This window comes from Lolium perenne, chromosome 5 (assembly GCF_019359855.2).
Source record: "Lolium perenne isolate Kyuss_39 chromosome 5, Kyuss_2.0, whole genome shotgun sequence".
In the NCBI taxonomy this organism is placed as follows: Eukaryota; Viridiplantae; Streptophyta; class Magnoliopsida; order Poales; family Poaceae; genus Lolium; species Lolium perenne.
Window position 1 is genome coordinate 60,583,545 of NC_067248.2, and position 23,891 is coordinate 60,607,435.

Below are 23,891 nucleotides of genomic sequence, written 5' to 3' on the forward strand. Positions count from 1 at the left end.
GAATCAATGGCGCTATTGCACCCCTCCTTTTCCACCCTTACAAAACAACAATCTAAAAAGGTAATGGCACTGAGAATATGCCCCTTTGAAGCTCTATTTTGAACAATTAAACAATCAACTTCAAAATTGTACATCCTTATACCCTACTTCCTGCAAGCACACTAAGTGGTTTTAAATTTTACGGTTGGATTGTTACTTGATCTCAACAGGTGGGCATTACCACTCTTTTGTTTTTTTCTTTATCTTTAACCCACATCCAGAAATAATTAATTTATCTCTGAGATTGAAGTATCAATAAACATCAGCTGCTATCACCTGGCTTCAAATTAGTAGCTTTTACTATAATACAGATAGATTACAAATAATATATGAAAGATATGGTGCTTAAATGCACAAATTACATTACCAGCTTCATGCAACAGAAGAAACAATTTGGATATTTTGATTCGAAGTTGTTAGATAGAAGCATTGTCTGGGTGCTACATAAACATGCTACTTGGAGTCTTCGATTTGAAGTTCTTAGATAAAATAATTAACCTAAGACGCATACAAAAGCAAACATGTGGCACCTCAATCACTTGGTGGATATTGCTAATTGCATATTATAAGGTAGCATGGCCAGAAGCTAGTGCGGGAACATCCAGAAGAACATGCTAACTTCATGTACAAGATGAAAAGCAGCACTATAGCCGTCGTTGGGTTGCGCAAAGGCTTTCTGGTTGATCTGCAACTTGCAAACAACGACTTATGAATACTCGATGGACCGAGGAGTAAGAAAGGAGGGAACCTGCAAGTAGTGAAATTTGATCAGTCCCATGCATGGAGGCTCTCAACAAAAATAATATTTATTTCATAAAAAGGAAACTATCCAATCCATTTCCCGGTAAGATAGAAGAGAAGGCACAAGTGCAATATATGCTTCGCAGTGAAACAAAGTAAATAAGCAGCGATATTCTTGACATGCTCAAACCTCCATCTCCATGCTTTCCTAATGAAATTAGTAATGTAGATGGGGAACAAAACGAGGCTAGATCTGTGCAGGACTTCATGCGGAGAATAAATGGATTAAACAGAAGTTAACACCCCCAAAGCATTTACATTGACCAGGACACTAGAGTGTCAAAATGGCGCTCGCATCTACCATCAAACAAATTAATAGGTTCAGAGGGGAATTTGAAAAGAGGGAAACTCACACATAAGCTCTGAAAGAAGCAGCCAGTACAAGCCACAAATGAAGAGAAGCCGAAATGAAGAACCATCTCTGTACCATACAGCTAGCTCAAAGCAACATCAAGAATTGCTTGGCTAGATGCACAAATTTGGATGGACAGCTCTGTATTTGCACAAGAAATGGTATGGTGCATATATTGCAAGCTAAATGAAACTGGAAGAAGGCAAATAGGCAATATAATTGTATTCCTCTGCTTGAGAAATAGTTTCTTACTAAGGCAGTAAGCCGAAACACCAAACATGTAGCAGAACAATGCACTGTAATTTTTTCTCAAGAATGATATCACACAAGCAAAATGTATCTCTCAAAAACAACATATATACGTGCACAATGGTGAATGCAGACGATAAAAATGCAAAGAGTGATCCCGAGATGCTCTTCACCTAAACACATGCTGCTAATCACCAACCCTTAATCTAAAACACCAACCTATGGTCTTAAATTATGTACTTAGCCTATCTAATAATTAATAGATAAAAAGGAAAGATTGAAGCACACAATTAGATAGCTTAATTATCTTATTTATACCACATGGTTATATATGTATACTGGTAGGATAAGTAAATAATTCAGTGGAAAACCAGATACTATGGTTGATGCATCTAAATACTCAGCATAGCTAACAATTTTTGTGTGTCCCGCTAATATACAATAAGGGACTCATATGTTGGGAAGATCGTATTATTAAATATTATGGTCAGCTAAGCCAATTGCAATGGAGCGAGGGAGAATCAGGTTGAAATTGTACAGAGTAGAGATTTGCCCTTGTTCTGAGAGTACCAGCACTCCCAGCCTGCAGAGATCACAGGAAAATGTTAGGGGAAAATTATTACTATCACACGCAAGCTCATTAACCACAAAAGCTGACATACTGCAGGTGTAAGAATATAATTACCTGATTCATACTTCCACTGAACAATTTGGTTGGATATGCAGGTGGTGACCACACGCCTCTCATGCTCCCTCATTTCAATGAGATGGTTACCCAGAAGAACCATTTGTTGAAACCTGCTACTGCAAATAAGTATTCGTGCAAATTGAGTTCAATTTTCTGGCCAAACCACTTTCTTCCCGGTGCAGCTCCAGCTCCATCCTCCTCGCTGCTTCTTCGCGCGGCCTACCTAATCAGATAATTAAACCACAAGCACTGAAATTTGATCATTCCCGTGCACAGAGGCTCTCAACAAGAAAAAATATTGCTTTCATAAAAAGAAAACTATCTGATCCATTTCCCAATAGGATAAAAAAGACGTGTGTGCAATATTTTTTTGCAGTGAATATTTTAAGTTAGCAAGTAATAACTTCTTTGCACATGCTCAAGCCTCCCTCTCGCATGCTTACATAATGAAATCAGTAATGTAAATGGGGCAACAGAATAAAGCTGAGCAGAGGAGCTCACGGTTTTAACTAAAAACGATGCACAATAAAATTTGCATATGCATCGGAAAGGGGATAGAATGGGGGCCATCAAGCAACGCCGTCTGCCTCTGCTGCCAAGGAGCTCACGATTGAAAAGATATTTAATGGAGGCTACTAAGCGACTGCAAAGAAAATAGTCATATCCCCAAACTGTAGAAGAACAAAATACATGAGGCACACTTGTTTCATGCAACTGGACACTCCAAGGCCAGTATATATTTTGATTTAGGAAACATTGTATGAAATGACCGGGGACAAACCGACAAACCGAAATTGCTGAACATGGTACTTATTACCTTAATCTGAAGAGACATCCCCATTCAGTCATGTGGACCAACTGAAGCGATGTAGCTAGGAATACTTGAACATGGCACTGTCGTTGCACTTTTCAAGGAACCATCCCTAAAAATTGTAGGATTAAATAATTGGACCACATTCATTCAACAGGTTTATAAGAGGAAATAAAAATAATTAAGCAGGAAAATGCATATCTTATTCAAGATAACTACCTTTGCTTCAGTAAGCTAGATGATTCCTCGGCCGTCCTCTATCCCTCAACACACTCTTCTCGGTATTCTCCCTTTTTGTCAGATCTGTGGAAAAAATCATTATTTGGAACATATAGCTCATATTTGCCATTAGTCGGCATATACCATGTTTGCGTTAGAAGATCAAATAATAGTGTAGAAAACACCTAACCAAAACAAAGCAACCCACTAAAACCAATCTATAGAGTGGAGTTGCATTAACCTAACAAACATAATGCTGCATTCTGAGTAAAGCTTCAATGACAGAGCGATCCAATATGTCACACCAAATACACGTCAGCTCATCACTTCCACTTTTAGCTTCGAACCAACATCAGAAAACAACACTAACGTAAAAAAAAATCAGTATCAGTTTGGGCAACATGAGAGCATGTCCATGGTACATTGAACAGAGATGCGTATGTGCACCTACGCAAGATATGCCTAGACACAACGAACTATACAGTCCTCACATTTTAAAAAATCCTGAGAATGCAAGAAATATATCAAAACAAAGATTGATTATATTACCTTTCACCCGTGGTTTTGGACTCTGGTGCGGACATACTCAATGAAAGTATACATATTTCTCAACGCCACCATACCATGGGACCAGTAAGCACACCATAAGCACACCATGGACATTCTCTGCATCATAAGTAACAACAGAAATAGTTTTCATCAACAAGAGTTGTTTTCAAGTGACATTTCAATTGCTCACGCACATGCATATATGCTATGCTTGCAAACCAAATCTTCAAATCACAAGAAAAATATTCATCAGTTTATTGGCATTATTAAGACCACATGAATAAGCTACTTGCAGAAAAATATGATCACCTAGTCCAATGAAGAAATTCTCCCCCGATGCACCAGTACACAAGCACTATATATAAATTTTCAGTATATAAATTTGCAGCACTCATGAATCCGTGTGTTAGAAATTTGCTACATCCGCAGAATCATGCCCAATAAAACTGGCTATGTGTCACTAAACCCGTATAGGAAGGCACATGTAAAATCGAGCTGAAATTTAAGGTACACTAACTAACTGCAGCAGCAGCTAGTTGTACCAACAGGAGTATAACTTTTATATAACCAGAGTATAATTGCACAATGCACATCAAAACAATAAATCTATTTTGTGCTGATATTTCTCTTTGTTATATTACCATGAATATATATAATTATATATAGAAAATTAAAATGACAAAAAAATCTGCAAAAATTATAACTGAGCTATATGACCTACCGTGCATATGAAAAGGATTTAAATCACTGGCATGGTGCTGATCAAGTACCAGATATAGTGTAATTGCAAAATAGAACAGTTATAGGAAGCGTATGTAGGCCACTTCAGTTTTCTGTACTGAGATCGTTTAGGCTATTGTACATTCTTTGCTCAGCGATAACGGTTGAGTAGACTAACTTTAAGATTCTGGGCTATTTTGTAGAGTCCCATTTGAATCCGCGGGCCTTAAAGTTCTCTAGCATTATATTGAATTAAAGGTACACTATAAAGACACAGGGTCTAGAGAAGACACTGGAAAATCTGCATTTAGATATGCCGTTTTATTCCTGTAATTCCGTATCGGCCACTAAAATCAAATGATTCTCTCCTTTTGCATCAGTAATTCTACATCGGCCGACAAATAACAATTTACAGAAGTATGAACAAGAAAAATCCATGGAGAAACCCCAATTTGTAAAATTAAACCATCAGCTATGAAATTGTCCATCCTTGGACCTAGCTTGATTTTGAAATTATTCTTGATGTCTCAAATTTTCATTGATTTCAGTCAACTCAAAGTAATGCGCTATTTTAGTCAATTGGCTGCTCCGAAATAAAAGAAAAAAAACTGGGAAAAATTCAAATAGGCCAAATGAACCGAATAGCCAATAGCTCCATAAAGGCAATTCTATGCAAGGATGAATCAAAGAAACCAAGCATCAAAGTGCAGAATCAAAGTATCCAAGTATTAGAAGTAATGAGCAGAGGAAGCATAGCTTAAAACATACTGAGTTTAAATCAAGAAACCAATTATCAAAGTGCAGAATCAAAGAAACCAAGTGTCAAAGTGCAGAATCAAAGAAAGGATGAGCTGAGTTTCATAGTCATGAAAATTGAACACACACATAGCACTCGTCCCCCCCCCCCCCCCCCCCCTATGCTATTATTTCAGGATAATATTAGCATGCTATTTCTCTCACGTGGAACATTATTCAGTCCAAACGGTCTAGCTAATCATTTAGCTGCAATGGGAAAGAAAACAAAAGTGGTATAATCAACACAGCTAAAACTAAAGAACAATAATGCATATAGAGCTAAGGGGTCTATGGAGTCATGCTAATTATTCAACTACAAAGAGAGAATATAACAGTGGCACAGTACTCAGAGCTAACCACATTCCGAAACTCATCATCTTTAAACCAAAATTTTCGTTGGTACAACCAAAATGACAAGAATCCAAAGTGATAGTGTACATTCAGATATTCAAGGACGCCAAATTTAGCAAATAAAAAATGCAGCTATTGATTTGGGCACCTGACTGAAGATACATGTTGGTCTAGCTGAGCTTCAGCGGCAAAATGGCTTAGTGAAGATGTGCAAATGGAGAATTGTTAATGAAGATGTGCTATTCTTATACCAGAATATAAAACAATAATATATGCAACAGTGCTTAGAGTAACTGACGATGGGTTAAACCTACTAACTGTAGCTCCAGTGTTCATGCTCTAGGACACAAAATTTATTTTAGTTTTTTTTATTTTTCCATAGTTTTCATGTTTTAGCCAACCACACTGAAGCTTTATAAAGATATAATTTCATATCTCAACTTGTCTTAGGTCGTCATAATATTACTTGCACTTAAAAAAAGCTCAAACATTTATTTCGTCAATTTGGAGTATTACACAACAGTTGCTATACAGAACATGAAAACCAATGTGGTCGCTGCCCTGCAGTGTGCCTGGGGACTCTGGTTCAATCAGCCCAGCGCCGGGCTAGAGGCGGGTAGGGGATCATGGATCATCACTACATCTTTGCCCGGAATCACCGGCAGGAAATATAATCACACATGAGTTTTATTATTAGCATATGTTCCATTAGAAAATACAGCTCATATAAATGAAAAAAAAACTCGAAAAGGAAAGCATAGTCATTTGTTTGACATCATAATCATGGTTATGCGGATATAAACATGTTCTTTCTCTCTTATCAAGCTAGACCTAAGGCATCAAGCATGTACATGAATAATCATTCATTTGATTTACCGATTGTCTAGTTATCATCTAAAACTGTATTAGCGGGAAGAAACACCATACTATTTATTATCTAAGTACTATTTATTCCTTTCCTAACCAGCTAGCCACAATGGAGAAGTTAGTACCAGAACACCATCTCATCATTCCAGCAGTCAGCTTGATCTACATTCATACACCATCTCATCATTCCAGCAGTCAGCTTGATCTACATTCATTTCAGACAATGTGTGTCTGGTTTGCGGGAAAACATGGTAAGTACTAAGAATTAGTTGCAAGTCAAAACTCTGTTTATTTCCCACATGTTCTGAAGAATCAAGTTACCTAAATTATTAGCCTCTATATCTCTCAGTAAAAAATAATTAAAACATCCCATTTATCCAAGTCTTCACTCATCTTGGAAATCTCACAACTTCTCAACAGATCTGATACGTGGAAGCAATTTCATAATAGTTAGACCAAACACATCTAATCATTTTTAGAGGAAAATATAACAATACATGTGAGGAACTGAAGATAAATTTAAACAAGAACACCCATATCAGCCCTCCACTACTTATCCATTCCTCTCAATACCAGTCAGACATTTAGGGGTAGAAAAGTGCAGTATGCATGGAAATAATTAGGTATGCGAATTGATAGTACTCTTACATCAGATTTTCCATCCAGATCATATATCATACTGCCTAAGAAGTACTTGTGGGTCATTATATAAGAAAACTCCTGCAGGTGGTGCTCTGTATTATTCAAAAACAACGGATATTAATCAAAACATACACCAATACAACAAATCTAAATACAATTTGAGGAAGAACGGAGGGAAGCAAAGAAGGGAAAAAGGAGCTCTACCTGCATGGATCAATTTTGGTAGTAACATCCAACAATTGAGGGCTCAACTTGTCAACACCCTCTCCTAGGCATGGCGAGGAGCAGGGCTACAGTGACATCAAATGACACCAAATGTCAATTAATTCAAGGACATATCATATGGGAAAATAAAATGGAAAAAAGGTGTCAAGGACGGGCATACTTGCATCATCCATGAGCACCATGAACGGCAATGGTTTGACAAAATGATTAATGCAAAATGATCAATTAAAGAAAAGACCGTGTAAGAATCTTCTGGACATCGAAACCCTAGATGCAAATAAAAATGAATTTATGAGAAGAAATGAGAGAGACAACATCGTGTATGGAGGGGGTGAGGAAGTTTTCCTACTACGAATACGTCAATATAAAATGTAAGCAACAGTAGTGGAACATGGCACTGTCACAACTGTTTCCTTTACTTCGGAAAGGCACACACAGTAACAAATAACACAAGATATAAAATGAATAATTGCAGTAAGACCGCCTTGCTAGCAAACAAGACCAAACAATATACTTCCCTAACAGCTTTCTTTGAACATAATTGCGTATGGATTGGTAAACCATTTTGACACTTTCTACACGACTGCAGCTTGAACTGTTGACAGCTAGGAGGTGTAAAACTTGCAGTAAACTTCACTAACATAAAAAAGATTAGTTTAAATGTCACATGTTAACACATGATGAGCTATGGCTACAGAAATAGTCACTGATCGCGGTTAGGGAAAATAAAAGAATATATTCATACATGTAATCCAGTTCGTTTTTGCTGGCTTGCATAGCTATATTGAATGACTGTTGTGAGCATATATAATGTGCAAATTATGACTGTTGTGAGGATGCCCAAGTGCATCGAATAATCGAGAAAGCATGGGGAAGAAAAAAGGGAAATAGATTGGGGAGCATACATGAGGATACCTATGGGCTGCAATGTTCATGGATGCTAGGAATCCCGGACACCTGACGAAGGTAGAAAGTCACCAGCCACCAGAGAGTGCACAAATGATTTCAAATGTTGCCTTCCTGGTTTTTGCCTGATGCCGCCCTCTTCCTCGTCCTATAACAAATAAAACAATGACACATCGCCATGAAGGACAAAAAAAATATTACAGATTCCTTCCATACTTCCATTTAGATATAAAAAAACTTTAAAAAGCATAAAATTTTATCATTTCTGTACTACCTACTGAAACTAAAAAAAAATGCAAACAAGATATTAAAGAGCTAGAGCAAACTCTATTGTGGAAGAGAACGCACACTGAAATCATTCAGTGAACTTCTCTCTGTGAACAAATACAAATATCTGCTAAGTTGAAGGCGATCATTAGTGACTGCAAGGTTTAGCCTATAAAAGTTACCATTAATTAGCATTAATGTTGTTGCAAGCTAGAAAATTTTAGTACTGAAATCAGTATATCATAAAATAGCAGAAAATTGCAACAACACTCAGGTAATTCAAAATGTCTGTGCTCAATCGCAAGACTCTCATTTCAACCTGTTTGCATATGGAGATAGGGAAATCTGCAAGGGAAAGAAATAGGATGAGCATAGCTGCAGTTCACAAACACAATGGTGGTTGCTCGCTGTTAGTCAATCTGCTAAATATCCAAATCCTACCTGCAAATATAATATCTACCTGAATCTGCAGGACTGGAGTGTGCACGGCAGTGGACATATCTTTCTCGGGCATGGCCTCGCCGCCCCGCCATCGCCCGGTAGTGCACCCTGCAATGCATCAATACATCAATAAGGACGCAAATCGATTAGAACACACTCAAACTGAAACTCAAAATACTGCACCACCCCCTGCAATGTTGCAGGTTACTCGCTGTTAGTGAATCTGCTAAACATCCAAATGGGTTAGGGAAACTGGAGTGTCCATATGGCGCTCGCATCTATCATCAAAAAAATTAGTAGGTTCAGAGGGGAATTTGAAAAGAGGGAAACTCACACATAAGCTCTGAAAGAAGCAGCCAGTACAAGCCACAAATGAAGAGAAGCCGAAATGAAGAACCATCTCTGAACCATGCAGCTAGCTCAAAGCAACATCAAGAATTGTTTGGCTAGATGCACCAATTTGGATGGACAGAATACTCTGTATTTGGAAATGATGTCTTGACCTGTAAAGAAAAGAAGATATCATGTTATAATGGAGAGATTTAACAACTTAAAAGACCACATCTACTCACACATATTATAGCATATAAAGGTGGTGGCAATGTATTGCTCTAGAAGTGAAAAATATGTCAAGTCGGAAAATAATGGTCAAAAAGTAGCATACAAGGGAAAAGAATACAGTACCAAGAATTAGGGGTTATTAAAGTATCGAGCAAAAGAAATTAACACGTTACATACAGAATTGGCCATTTCTAGGCGAAGAAGGATCCATTGCTGCCTTGCTGAGCAGGCTGAACTGCAACCGCAGACCACAACCTCCATGTTCTTTGCCGCCAACGCGGGCACATCCTGGTGCTTTATTCTTCCAAGGTACTGAAAGTAAACATTGGTGAAAGGGATCAGACGAGAGCTAGGGGAGTGCTTTATTCCTGCAAGGTACGTAATAAATTTTATATCACGCATTGCAATTACACAGTATTCATTTATGAACAATTGGAATGCTTGGCTTAGCTAGGATTAAGAATTTGCTCTCCCAAAAAGGTATGATCATGAGGAATTATCAATCTCTCTAAAAAAATATGTGAAGTAATAATGAGACTATATTTCGCGGCAAAACAGATCCATGGACCACCGACACATACAAAGAAAGACAACGGACAAATGAATGTATGCCAAGTTTATGGTTATACAAGGAATTCGGGTATCATTAATTTTAGAAAAATTACCTAGGGCTTTTTCTAAGTTCCTCACATCTTCACAGATCCATGGACCACCGACACAAACAAAGAAAGACAATCTAGCTTCCTCACATCCTATTCTTCCCTGAATGCGCAGTACCATAAAAATTTAGAAAAATTACCTAGATCTTCACCGCCGTCGAATCCTGGTTGCCAGTGAGCAGCCATGCTCAACCTGGGAGGCAGCGTACAACTATGCCTACGACGACGCCAGCTCCACCTTCTCATGATGCATCCCTACACAGAGCAATACCCAATCAGGTCCTATATAATAATACCAGCAGATCAAAATATTCAGAGTGATTCTGAGTAACAAAATTGCTCCTGTATAATACCCAGTTTACATATAGCGAATCAATAAAAGGACATCTAGGTTGGATTATGATATGATCATCTAGAATCGAAACAAAACATGCCGAATAATTGTTTGTAGAAACAGAAACTTCAGTTCATACGAGACGGGGAGGAAGGCCGTGGGCGACCGGCGCGTGGCCCCCACAGGCGGACGAGCTGCATACGCGCGACGAGCTCCGGCGGCTCGTCGCTCTGCTCTGCACCAGCATCTGTCGAGGAGGAAGCTTCCGGCGGGCCCCCCACAGGCGGACGAGCTGCACATCGGCGGCAAGCTCCCGCGACTCCGGCCTGGGATTGCCCTCTCCGGCCTCACATGGGGCTGGGGCGGGGAGAGAGGGGCGGAGGAGGAGAGACGGGATTGGGGAGCCAGGGAGAGACGCCCAGCCGCCGCCGCATCCAGACGACGCTGTCGCCGGCCCCCGCGTCGGCCCCCGCGTCCAGCCGCCGCAGACCACGCTCCCTGACTGCCCCCGCGTCCATCCGCCGCGGTCGCTCGAGCGCCGCTCTTCCTGCGCCGGAGCTGGAGAGAGGAGAGGAGCAGGAGAGAGGAGCGGGAGGCGGCTCAGAGCGGGAGGCGGGAGGCGGAGACGAGAAAGAGGAGACATCGGGCCGATCTAGGGTTTTCATCGCCACCACGCGCACAGAAAAACGAGGGGAGAAAGGAGACCTGAGCGAACGACCTGGCGGACTCTGCTCGCTGACCCCACGCCCGCGAGGCCCCATCCGTCATGGACCAATTTAGACAAAAAAAGAGTGAGAAAAAATTTACCGCATCCGACGGTTGCTGTGAAAAGTGGGACTCAAAAATTACTGTTGCATGTGGATTGGACGGCCCAGATTCGTTTGCCCCTTCAGACCCCCTGGTTGAGAGGGTAGTCTTTGAACATTTATAGAAGTAATGATATCTTGTTGAAGCTTTCTATCAGCGGTGTAGCTAGCTTGCCGCTGTTTGTTCGACCAAATGAGGTTGACATATAACACAAGATGTGCTGCTAGCTAGCTTGCTGGTGATGGTTTTCTAAAACCGATTACCTTGTTTCAGTTTTTTTTTTTTGCACAATAGGATTGTCGTCACCATATGCATTCTTTATCTTAGAAAGATCTACACATAAAACGAAATAAGTATAAAGAATAACGAATGGAATTTAGTTAACTATAATAAAAAAAATAGTACATGACTATGTAAGTAATCTATTAGTACATATAGACTTCCTGGTAGAATTTGTGGCTAAGTTAAATGTTTATGGAGTGTTGTTTCAGGCAATAGTATAAAAAAACATTCCATGGATCACATGAGCGTTACTCAAGAGGGAAAAAATGGGGCTTAAATATGTGAAACAATCCCATTTTTAAGTAGGGATAGCAAATGGTTGGTTTGTTTATACTCCTCCATTTCCTTTTAATATTGATAATAAAAATCGGCACCACATAAACTTTTAAGATGGCGTAACCTCCCTTCAATCTTGAAAACACGTCGATCTGAAATTGGATTGTACAAACTTCGCCACATCCAAATTTTTATATTTATTTATTCGTAGCAACGCACGTGCATTCACTGGAGGAAAAAGGGCCTTCCATCCAGCCCCATTAGTCCCCAAATATTTCGAACCGTGACTAATGGGATCTTTAGTCGCGGTTCGGGAGGCGAACCGCGACCAAAGGCCTGGCCCAGGGCGCTCGGTGGCCAGCTGGTGCACGCCTTTAGTCGCGGTTGGCCTGGCCAACCGCGACTAAAGCCCCTCCCCTATATATACCCGTTCAGCACACTCACTTAGTCATTTGGTGCCACTTTCTTCACAACCTTCACAAGTGGGTGGTTGGTTTGATTTTGGTTCCTCTTATGCATAGAAGGTGTTCGATGAAATGCCCGAGAGATAGAAAGAAACATGATATGAAGTGTCCGAGCCACACTTGAGCTTTCTCATTTATTTTTCCTCGATCGCGGTTAGCAACTTGAACCTTTCATGTGTCATTGATAAAATATGCATGTGTGTAGTTCATTGTTTAATTTCTATTATTTCTAGCTAGTCTTTATATATTTGAAATAATTACTACCTCCATCCCAAGGTTGAAGGCCTATATTTTTTTAGAAAGTCAAACGAAGTAAAGTTTGTCCAAATATTTAGAAGAATTTATGAATAAATATGATATTTTGTATGTACCATATGAAAATATATTTCATTATCTATCAAATGATATTGATTTTGTACTTTTCATGTTAATGATTTTTTATAAAAACTTAGTCAAACTTAACATAGTTTAACTTTCTAAAAAAATATAAGCTTTAAACCTTGAGATGGAGGTAGTACAGGCCAACGAAATGGTGTTTGGCTGAAGGCTGTCGGTGCAAGATGAGGAGATACGATCATACGAGTACAGTGGCGGTTCTCCCGTATTGTATGTACACATTGCGGGCTTGCGGCTTATGCTCGTGGAATGCAAGCCAAAAAACAAAATCGAGCGCGTGGTATGCTCGCAAATAGAATATGACATAGTACGTTGACATGAATTAATGCTATAAATCCACACACGATCCTCACCTTAGCACGCGCGCACACACCAGCTAATTAATCCAGATTCCAGATCAGAGTAGGGCTCCGCTCCTCTTCCATCTTCAAGCAAGCTAGCTAGAGCTAGCTAGAGAACCAGTTGCCATGAGGCCGAGGGCACAGGCGCACCTCTCCCTGGCCGCCATGCTCGTTCTGGCCACTGTAGGGTGCATGCCGGCGGCGGCGCAGGACTACGATTTCTTCTACCTCGTGCTGCAGGTGAGTACCCCGGCTAGCTAGTTCAGTTCGCCGTAGACGGTGCGTTGCTGATATCTATGTGGCTATGTGCAGTGGCCGGGGTCCTACTGCGACACGAAGCAGAGCTGCTGCTACCCGCGGTCCGGCAAGCCCGCGGCGGACTTCGGGATCCAGGGAATGTGGCCCAGCCGCGACGACGGGACCTACCCACAGGACTGCAACCCCGACAGCAAGTTCGACCCCTCTAACGTGAGCGACCTGCTGAGCAGCCTGCGCACCAACTGGCCGTCCCTGGCATGCCCCAGCGAGGACGGGCTCCAGGTGTGGGCGCGCGAGTGGGAACAGCACGGCACCTGCGCTCAGAACCTCTTCAACGAGCACGGCTACTTCCAGGCCGCGCTCCACCTTCGCGACCAGCTCCGCGTCCTGGACGCCCTCGCCTCTGCCGGCATCTCGCCCGACGGCGGCTACTACACGCTCAGCGCGATCAGGGATGCGATCCGGGAGGGGACGGGGTTCGAGCCGTTCGTGGCCTGCAACCGCGACGAGTCCGGTAACAGCCAGCTCTACCACCTCTACTTCTGCGTCGACGCAGCCGCCTCACGGATCGTGGAGTGTCCCATCTCGCCCACCGCAATGCCATGTGGCAACAGGATCGAGTTCCCTGCTTTCTAACTTGGTGTTGCCCTTTAATTGACAGAATAAACTGATCATGCTCGCTCATGTCCGGTTCTTATTTTCCCATTTACCGGCATCTATTTATGTCACTTCATCTGCCGACTCATTTTTGAACCGAATGTGCCGGTTTCGGCCCATTTAGGGCATCTCCAACGCAGCGACCCATCTCGCGTCCGCGCGTCCGGATGGGTCGAACCGCACAAAACGCGGCCCAACGCGGCAACGCACCGCAAATGCGGATGGCCGCGGTGTCCGGAATGACGCAAACCCGGCTCAAATCTGGCCCGAGTTTGCGTGGCCGCGGATGACACGCGGTGTCCGGCAGCGTCCGGATGCTCGCCTGCTCGTCTCCCTTGGGCCCACCAGTCGGTGACCGCGGCAGGTTATTAAATGTGGACTGGAGGGATCTGACCCTCCAGTCCACTCCCCACTCTCCGAGACGTGAACCGCCGCCATGGCCCCCCAAGCGACGGTTCGCTCCCGGAGCCAACGATGAGGAGGCCAGCAGCAGCCGCCGCCCTCCGCCGGCGCTGCGGGCCGGAGAAAACCGCGGCGGTCTCCACATCGGAGAGGCCGCCCGCGGCGGCGCGGCATTGCCGCAACCGGCGCCGCCGCTGCTGCAGCCCAAGCCGGAGTCCTCGGAAGAGGACCCCGACCTCCATGTCGCGCTGATAATATCGGTGGCGGAGGAGGAAGCGAAGTGGCCGCAACTCCAACCGGTCATTCGCACCTCCGCAATGGAGGAGGCGGCCCGGCAGGAGGTCGAGGACACCGAGGCCTGGGCCTTGTACGACCAGGCCCGCGCGGCCCGGCGGGAGGAGGAGGCCAGGCTCCGCCGCGAGGAGCAACAGCAGCAGGAGGCCAAGTGCCGCACGGAGGAGGCCAAGCGCCTCGCCTGGCAGGAGAGGGAGCAACGCCTCAGGGAGGAGGCGCAGCTCCGGGCTGCTGCGGCGGAGCAGCGGCGGGTGGCTCCGGACCCGCACTCCGCCTGGGGAGGAGGCGCTATGGTCTCCGTGGCTGGAGTCCCCGGCGCGGTCGAGCCACAACAGTGCCTCGCCGCTGATACGTCTCCAACGTATCCATAATTTCTGATGTTCCATGCTTGTTTTATGACAATACTTACATGTTTTGCTTGCACTTTATAATGTTTTTATGCATTTTCCGGAACTAACCTATTAACAAGATGCCACAGTGTCAGTTCCTGTTTTCTGCTGTTTTTGGTTCCAGAAAGGCTGTTCGGGCAATATTCTCGGAATTGGACGAAATCAACGCCAAACATCCTATTTTTCCCGGAAGCATCCAGAACACCGAAGGGGAGTCGGAGGAGAGCCAGGGGGCCACCACACAGGTGGGCCGCGCGGCCCACACCCTGGCCGCGCCGGCCTGGTGTGGGGCCACCCTGTCGACCCTCCTGCGCCGCCTCTTCGCCTATAAAACCCCTTTCGACCTAAAAACGCAGTACCAATTGACGAAACTCCAGAAAGACTCCAGGGGCGCCGCCACCATCGCGAAACTCCGTTTCGGGGGACAGAAGTCTCTGTTCCGGCACCCTGCCGGGACGGGGAAGTGCCCCGGAAGCCATCTCCATCAACGCCATCGCCTCCATCATGCTCCGTGAGTAGTTCCCCCATGGACTACGGGTTCTAGCTGTAGCTAGTTGGTATCATCTCCCCCATGTACTTCAATACAATGATCTCATGAGCTGCCTTACATGATTGAGATTCATCTGATGTAATCGGTGTTGTGTTTGTCGGGATCCGATGGATTGTTACGTTATGATTGTCTATCTACAAAGTTTGTGAAGTTATTGTTGCTGCAATCTTGTTATGCTTAATGCTTGTTACTAGGGCCCGAGTGGCATGATCTTAGATTTGAGCTCTATACTTATTGCTTAGATTGTATCTACAAGTTGTATGCACATGTCACTGTCCGGAACCAAAGGCCCCGAAGTGACAGAAATCGGGACAACCGGAGGGGATGGGGTGATGTGAGGATCACATGTTTTCACCAAGTGTTAATGCTTTGCTCCGGTTCTCTATTAAAAGGAGTACCTTAATATCCAGTAGATTCCCTTGAGGCCCGGCTGCCACCGGCTGGTAGGACAAAAGATGTTGTGCAAGTTTCTCATTGCGAGCACGTACGACTATATATGGAAAACATGCCTACATGATTAATGATCTTGATATTCTGTCTTAATGCTATTTCAATCCTATCAATTGCCCGACTGTAATTTGTTCACCCAACACTTGTTACTTGTTATTGGAGAGTTAGCACTAGTGTAGATAGCTGGGAACCCCGGTCCATCTTTCATCATCATATACTCGTTCTACATGACATTGGAAGTAGTATCAACTATTTTCTGGTGTTATTGCTCTCATATTGCTATTACTTCTGTGTTATTCATATTATCGCTCTCATATTACTACTACTTTCACATCATCCCTGTTGCTAGTGCTTTTCCAGGTGCAGCTGAATTGACAACTCAGTTGTTAAGTCTTATAAGTATTCTTTACCTCCCCTTGTGTCGAATCAATAAATTTGGGTTTTACTTTCCTCGAAGACTATCGCGATCCCCTATACTTGTGGGTCATCAAGACTGTTTTCTGGCGCCGTTGCCGGGGAGGCATAGCTCTACTCATAAGTTCACCTGGGAAGTACACTCTACCTCTCTCTATGTTTTTATTTTGTTTTACTTTGTTTTGCTTAGTTTACTTTTGTCTAGTTTATTTGTGCTTAGTTTACTTTTGTCTAGTTTATTTTTGTCTTGTTTTATTTGTCTCATATACCCAAAAAATCCATAAAAATTTGAAAAACCAAAAAATTAAAAACTGCTGTTATGGGAGAACCAACAACCTACTTGGATCTTATGGAATGTTATAATTGTTATAGAGAATCAAGAACTGGTAAAATAATGAGTGCTATGATAGAAAAATTGAATACAATGGCTAGAATCTTGCTTAAACGCCATGATATAAACTGTTGCTCTCAACAGGACACTAAACATCTTAAATTTCAATGTGGCTTTAGTGAGGAATTTTTTATTAAGAGCTATAATCGGAATTGCTATATTCATTATGGGTTCGAAGAGGTAGAACAATTTGTCTTATTTATGGGAGCCTCCGAGATAGAACCCTTCATGGTTGAGAATTATGAAACTTGTGTTGTTTGTAAGGACCTTAAAGATTATGTCTCTACTATCCTTAATTCTTGCATAGAATGCTACAGTAGGAATCCTTATATCCTTGATTATAAAGAGAGACACATTAATGCAAAAGAATGCACTCACAATTTGCAGGAACCGGTGGAAGAAGAAATTGATGAACCTGAAAGCTCATTGGATGAAAAAGAGGAGGAAATTGATGAACCTGAAAGCTCATTGGATGAAAAAGAAGAGGAGAGCGACGAACAAAAGGAGGAAGAATGGATTAGCTACCCATGTCAACCTTCTAATGAGAGTAACTCTTTATCTTTTACACTATTTGATTGTCCTCCATGCTTACCAGAAGAGGTTGAATGTTATGTTCCTGTGGATTCTCTTGAAATAGTACCTATGAGTAATACTTGTGAGAATGATTATGCTACTGTTATCTATGATAATCCATGCTACTTTGATAAATCTTATGATAATGCTTTGTTTGTGCCTGATGTCGAAATGCATGGTACTAAAGAATTTTGTTTGGCAAATGTCTATGATAAAGCTCTTGATGATGGTCCTATGTTACTTGATAATATTAATTGTACTACTAATGAAAATGGGATTGGAGAGTTCTTGACTTATTCTATGAGTCCCATATCTATTGAGATTGATCAACTACCTTGTTATATTATTAATAAAAGTAAGTTTAAAAGTTTTAATTTCACTATTCTTGAACTTGATAAAAATTATGTGTTTGGAAATCATGAAAAGTATGCTGCATGTGATAGTTATATTGTTGAGTTTGTTCATGAAGCTACTGAAAATTATTATGAGAGAGGAAAATAGGTGGTAGAAATTTTCATGGTACTAATACACCTCTCTATGTGCTTAAAATTTTGAAGTTACACTTGTTCTATCCTCCTATGCTTGTTACTTTGCTTTTCATGAACTTGTTTATTTACAAGATTCCTATGCATAGGAAGCATGTGAGACTTAAATGTGTTTTGAATTTGCTTTTTGATGCTCTCTTTTGCTTCAAATACTATTTCTTGGGAGTGCATCATCAAAACTGCTAAGCCCATCTTAATGGCTATAAAGAAAGAACTTCTTGGGAGATAACCCATGTGTTATTTTGCTACAGTACTTTGTTTTATATTTGTGTCTTGGAAGTTGTTTACTACTGTAGCAACCTCTCCTTGTCTTAGTTTTGTGTATTGTTGTGCCAAGTGAAGCCTCTAATCGAAGGTTGATACTAGATTTAGATTTCTGCGCAGAAACAGATTTCTATCTGTCACGAATCTGGGCTGTTTTCTCTGTAGGTAACTCAGAAAAATATGACAATTTACGTGCGTGTTCCTCAGATATGTACGCAACTTTCATTAGTTTTGAGTTTTCTGATTTGAGCAATGGAAATATTTATTTAAAATTCGTCTTTACTGGCTGTTCTGTTTTGCAGATTCTGTCTCTGTTTTTTGCATTGTCTCTTGTGGACTTTAAGCGAGGTTTTGTAGACGTAGAGGGCTGTAGCTAATGTTTTATTGAGTTCTTGCAATGTGCCACTACAGGACCAAGGTGGATTCAAGTTTTTTTGAGTACTAACCCCTCTAATGAAGTTTATAAGAAGTTTGGTGTGAAGGAAGTTTTCAAGGGTCAAGAGAGGAGGATGATATATGATCAAGAAGAGTGAAAAGTCTAAGCTTGGGGATGCCCCCGTGGTTCATCCCTGCATATTTCAAGGAGACTCAAGCGTCTAAGCTTGGGGATGCCCAAGGCATCCCCTTCTTCATCAACTTATCAGGTTTCTTCTATTGAAACTATATTTTTATTCGGTCACATCATATGTGCTTTACTTGGAGCGTCTGTGTGCTTTTATTTTTGTTTATGTTTGAATAAATTCGGATCCTAGCAATCCTTGTGTGGGAGAGATACACGCTCCGCTTTTTCATATGAACACTCGTGTTCTTCGTTTTACTTTTAATGTTCAATGATAAAAGTTGGAAGCTATTGCACTTATTTATATTTGGTTGAAAACAGAAAATGCCTCATCATGTCTTGGATAATTTGACACTTGGCAATTGTTTTGAGCTCTCAAGTAGATCATGATTAAGTTTTTTTCATGTAGTCTAAGCCAATTAGTGGAGAACTACTGTAGAGCTTGTTGAAATTGGTTTGCATGATTGGTCTCTCTTAAGGTCTAGATATTTTCTGGTAAAAGTGTTTGAGCAACAAGGAAGACAGTGTAGAGTATTATAATGCTTGCAATATGTTCTTATGTAAGTTTTGCTGTACCGGTTCATACTTGTGTTTGCTTCAAATAACCTTGCTAGCCTAAAGCCTTGTACTGAGAGGGAATGCTTCTCGTGCATCCAAAACCTTAAGCCAACCACTATGCCATTTGTGTCCACCATACCTACCTACTACATGGTATTTCTCCGCCATTCCAAAGTAAATTGCTTGAGTGCTACCTTTAAACAATTCAAAATTTATCACCTCTGATTTGTGTCAATGTTTAATAGCTCATGAGGAAGTATGTGGTGTTTATCTTTCAATCTTGTTGGGCAACTTTCACCAATGGACTAGTGGCTTCATCCGCTTATCCAATAACTTTGCAAAAAGAGCTGGCAATGGGATTCCCAGTCCCAAATTAATTAACAAAAATAGACACTCCTCCATGGTATGTGATTGTTGGACGGCACCCGAAGGATTCGGTTAGCCATGGCTTGAGAAAGCAAAGGTGGGGAGGAGTGTCATCATAATAAAACTAAAATAAAAAGGCACTCCTTCATGGTATGAGATTGTTGGCAGGCACCCGAGGATTCGGATAGCCATGGTTTGTGAAAGAAAGGTTGGAAGGAGTGCCACCCAAAAATAAAATAAAATGGGAGCCGCTGTTTGAAGGTTTGTCTGGCAAGAGGGTTAGAGTGCCCACTACCATTCGTTGACAACAACAAACACCTCTCAAAACTTTACTTTTATGCTCTCTTTACGTTTTCAAAATCAAAGCTCTAGCACAAATATAGCAATCAATGCTTCCCTCTGCGAAGGGCCATTCTTTTACTTTATGTTGAGTCAGTTTACCTACTTCCTTCCATCTTAGAAGCAAACACTTGTATCAACTGTGCATTGATTCTTACATACTTGCTTATTTGCATTCATCATATTACTTTATGTTGACAATTATCCATGAGGTATGCATGTTGAAAGTTGAAGGCAACTGCTGAAACGTATATCTTCCTTTGTGTTGCTTCGATGCCTTTACTTTGAATTTGTTGCTTTATGAGTTAACTCTTGTGCAAGACTTTTGATGCTTGTCTTGAAAGTACTCTTCATGAAAAGTTTTGCTATATGTTATCTATTTGTTAGCAACTATAGATTATTGCCTTGAGTCACTTCATTCATCTCATGTGCTTTGTAATAGTATGATCAAGGTTATGTAAGTAGCATGTCACTACAGAAATTATTCTTTTATCGTTTACCTACTCGAGGACGAGTAGGAACTAAGCTTGGGGATGCTGATACGTCTCCAACGTATCCATAATTTCTGATGTTCCATGCTTGTTTTATGACAATACTTACATGTTTTGCTTGCACTTTATAATGTTTTTATGCATTTTCCGGAACTAACCTATTAACAAGATGCCACAGTGCCAGTTCCTGTTTTCTGCTGTTTTTGGTTCCAGAAAGGCTGTTCGGGCAATATTCTCGGAATTGGACGAAATCAACGCCAAACATCCCATTTTTCTCGGAAGCATCCAGAACACCGAAGGGGAGTCGGAGGAGAGCCAGGGGGCCACCACACAGGTGGGCCGCGCGGGCCACACCCTGGCCGCGCCGGCCTGGTGTGGGGCCACCCTGTCGACCCTCCTGCGCCGCCTCTTCGCCTATAAAACCCCTTTCGACCTAAAAACGTGTAGGATAACGTTGCACAGAAAACAAAAATTTTCCTACGGCGAACACGCAATCCAAGCCAAGATGCAATCTAGAAGACGGTAGCAACGAGGGGGGTATCGAGTCTCACCCTTGAAGAGATTCCAAAGCCTACAAGATGAGGCTCTTGTTGCTGCGGTAGACGATCACTTGCCGCTTGCAAAAGCGCGTAGAAGATCTTGATCACGATCGGTTCCGGCGCCACGAACGGGCAGCACCTCCGTACTCGGTCACACGTTCGGTTGTTGATGAAGACGACGTCCACCTCCCCGTTCCAGCGGGCAGCGGAAGTAGTAGCTCCTCTTGAATCCGACAGCACGACGGCGTGGTGTCGGTGGCGGTGTAGAAGTCCGGCGGAGCTTCGCTAAGCTATGCGGGATGTGGAGGAGCGGGCGGCTAGGGTTTGGGGAGAGGGGGGCGCCGGCCACTATAGGGGTGCGGCCACCTTGGTGGTGTTTGAGGTGGCCGGCCCCCTCCCCCTTGGCCCTCATTATATAGGTGGAACCCCAAGAGGTGGTGTCCAAGTCTTCGAATAAGACCCGAACCAAAAACCTTCCATAGGAGGGGGAAACCTAGCCCAACTAGGACTCCCACCCAAAGGTGGGATTTCCACCTCCCATGTGGGGGGTGGCCGGCCCCCTATGGTGGAGTCCACTTGGGACTCCACCCCCACTAGGGCTGGCCGGCCATGGAGGTGGAGTCCCTTGTGGACTCCACCTTCCTTGGTGGTTTCTTCCGGACTTTTCTAGAACCTTCTAGAACCTTCCATAGAACCTTCCGCGACATTTTATTCACATAAAATGACATCCTATATATGAATCTTATTCTCCGGACCATTCCGGAACTCCTCGTGATGTCCGGGATCACATCCGGGACTCCGAACAAATATTCGAACTACATTCCATAATTCAAGTACTACCATTTCAACATCCAACTTTAAGTGTGTCACCCTACGGTTCGAGAACTATGCGGACATGGTTGAGTACTCACTCCGACCAATAACCAATAGCGGGATCTGGAGATCCATAATGGCTCCCACATATTCAACGATGACTTTAGTGATCGAATGAACCATTCACATACATTACCAATTCCCTTTGTCTCGCGATATTTTACTTGTCCGAGGTTTGATCTTCGATATCACTCTATACCTTGTTCAACCTCGTCTCGACAAGTACTCTTTACTCGTACCGTGGTATGTGGTCTCTTATGAACTCATTCATATGCTTGCAAGACATTAGACGACATTCCACCGAGAGGGCCCAGAGTATATCTATCCGTCATCGGGATGGACAAATCCCACCTGTTGATCCATATGCCTCAACTCATACTTTCCGGATACTTAATCCCACCTTTATAGCCACCCATTTACGCAGCTGGTGTTTGGTGTAATCAAAGTACCTTTCCGGTATAAGTGATTTACATGATCTCATGGTCATAAGGACTAGGTAACTATGTATCGAAAGCTTATAGCAAATAACTTAATGACGAGATCTTATGCTACGCTTAATTGGGTGTGTCCATTACATCATTCACACAATGACATAACCTTGTTATTAATAACATCCAATGTTCATGATTATGAAACTAATCATCCATTAATCAACAAGCTAGTTTAAGAGGCATACTAGGGACTTCTTGTTTGTCTATATATCACACATGTACTAATGTTTCGGTTAATACAATTCTAGCATGATATATAAACATTTATCATAAACATAAAGATATAAATAATAACCACTTTATTATTGCCTCTAGGGCATATCTCCTTGAGTCTCCCACTTGCACTAGAGTCAATAATCTAGATTACATTGTAATATACCTAACACCCATGGCATTCTGGTGTTGGTCATGCTTTGCCCTAGGGAGAGCTTTAGTCAACGGATCTGCTACATTCGGATCGGTGTGTACTTTGCAAATCTTTACTTCTCCATCTTCGATGTACTCGCGAATCGAGTGGTAACGCAGCTTGATATGCTTCAGCCTCTTGTGTGACCTTGGCTCTTGTGCATTGGCGATGGCACCCATGTTATCACAAGAAATGATTAATGGGTCCAATGCACTAGGAACCACACCGAGCTCTACAATGAACCTCTTCATCCATACCGCTTCGACGAAGCCTCCGAAGCCGCTATGTACTACGATTCTGTTGAAGACTTCGCCACCGTGCACCGCTTCGAGCTTGCCCAGCTTACTGCGGCACCATTCAATATAAACACGTACCCTGCATTGTGACTTAGAGTCATCAGGATCAGTGTTCCTACTTGCATCGGTGTAACCGCTTACAACGAGCTCTTGGTCACCTCCATAACAAAGAAACATATCCTTAGTTCTTTTCAAGTACTTCAGGATATTCTTGACCGCTGTCCAGTGTTCCATTCCTGGATCACTTTGATATCTGCTAGTCAAACTAACAGCATGTGCTATATCCGGTCTAGTACATAGCATGGCATACATGATAGATCCTACTGCCGAGGCATAGGGGATGTTACACATCCTTTCTCTTTCTTCTGCGTAGCCGGTCCTTGAGTTTTACTCAATACCTTGCACAGTAACATAGGTAAGAACCCTTTCTTACTTTCGTCCATTCTAAACTTCTTTAGAATCTTGTCCAGATATGTACTCTGTGATAGCCCTATTAGGCGTTTTGATCTATCTCTATAAATCTTGATGCCTAATATATACGATGCTTCACCAAGGTCTTTCATTGAAAAACTATTATTCAAATAACCCTTAACATCGCTTAATAGTTCTATATCATTCCCGATCAATAATATGTCATCTACATATAATATCGGGAATGCTACGTAGCTCCCACTCACTTTCTTGTAAATACAGGCCTCTCCATGACATCGTATAAACCCGAAGTCTTTGATCACCTTATCAAAG

The 23,891-nt window shown here is 42.3% G+C and overlaps 1 protein-coding gene and 4 long non-coding RNA genes across 6 annotated transcripts; 1 reads left to right on the top strand and 4 right to left on the bottom strand.

Annotated features, from left to right (window-relative positions):
• Positions 1–421: 421 nt before the first annotated feature.
• LOC139831258 (uncharacterized) lies at positions 422–1,333 on the bottom strand. Its single transcript, XR_011745944.1, has 2 exons — positions 1,194–1,333; positions 422–787 (listed from the first exon to the last, which is right to left on the bottom strand). It is a non-coding gene; the product is annotated as an uncharacterized lncRNA (long non-coding RNA).
• Positions 1,334–7,101: 5,768 nt separating this feature from the next.
• LOC127299301 (uncharacterized) lies at positions 7,102–7,497 on the bottom strand. Its single transcript, XR_007850371.2, has 3 exons — positions 7,469–7,497; positions 7,288–7,373; positions 7,102–7,175 (listed from the first exon to the last, which is right to left on the bottom strand). It is a non-coding gene; the product is annotated as an uncharacterized lncRNA (long non-coding RNA).
• A 731-nt stretch (positions 7,498–8,228) lies between these two features.
• Positions 8,229–9,092, bottom strand: LOC127299303 (uncharacterized). Its single transcript, XR_011745945.1, has 3 exons — positions 8,942–9,092; positions 8,801–8,826; positions 8,229–8,362 (listed from the first exon to the last, which is right to left on the bottom strand). It is a non-coding gene; the product is annotated as an uncharacterized lncRNA (long non-coding RNA).
• A 167-nt stretch (positions 9,093–9,259) lies between these two features.
• LOC127299300 (uncharacterized) lies at positions 9,260–10,608 on the bottom strand. Of its 2 annotated transcripts, none has more exons than XR_007850369.2 (3): positions 10,283–10,608; positions 9,661–9,795; positions 9,260–9,425 (listed from the first exon to the last, which is right to left on the bottom strand). It is a non-coding gene; the product is annotated as an uncharacterized lncRNA (long non-coding RNA). The 2 variants fall into 2 exon arrangements; XR_007850370.2 differs by having other exon boundaries at positions 9,661–9,851.
• A 2,560-nt stretch (positions 10,609–13,168) lies between these two features.
• On the top strand, positions 13,169–13,936 carry LOC127303372 (ribonuclease 1-like). The gene is made up of 2 exons (XM_051334113.1): positions 13,169–13,282; positions 13,355–13,936. The coding sequence occupies exons 1-2, from the start codon at positions 13,169–13,171 to the stop codon at positions 13,934–13,936; spliced, it is 696 nt and encodes a 231-aa protein (XP_051190073.1).
• Positions 13,937–23,891: the final 9,955 nt, after the last annotated feature.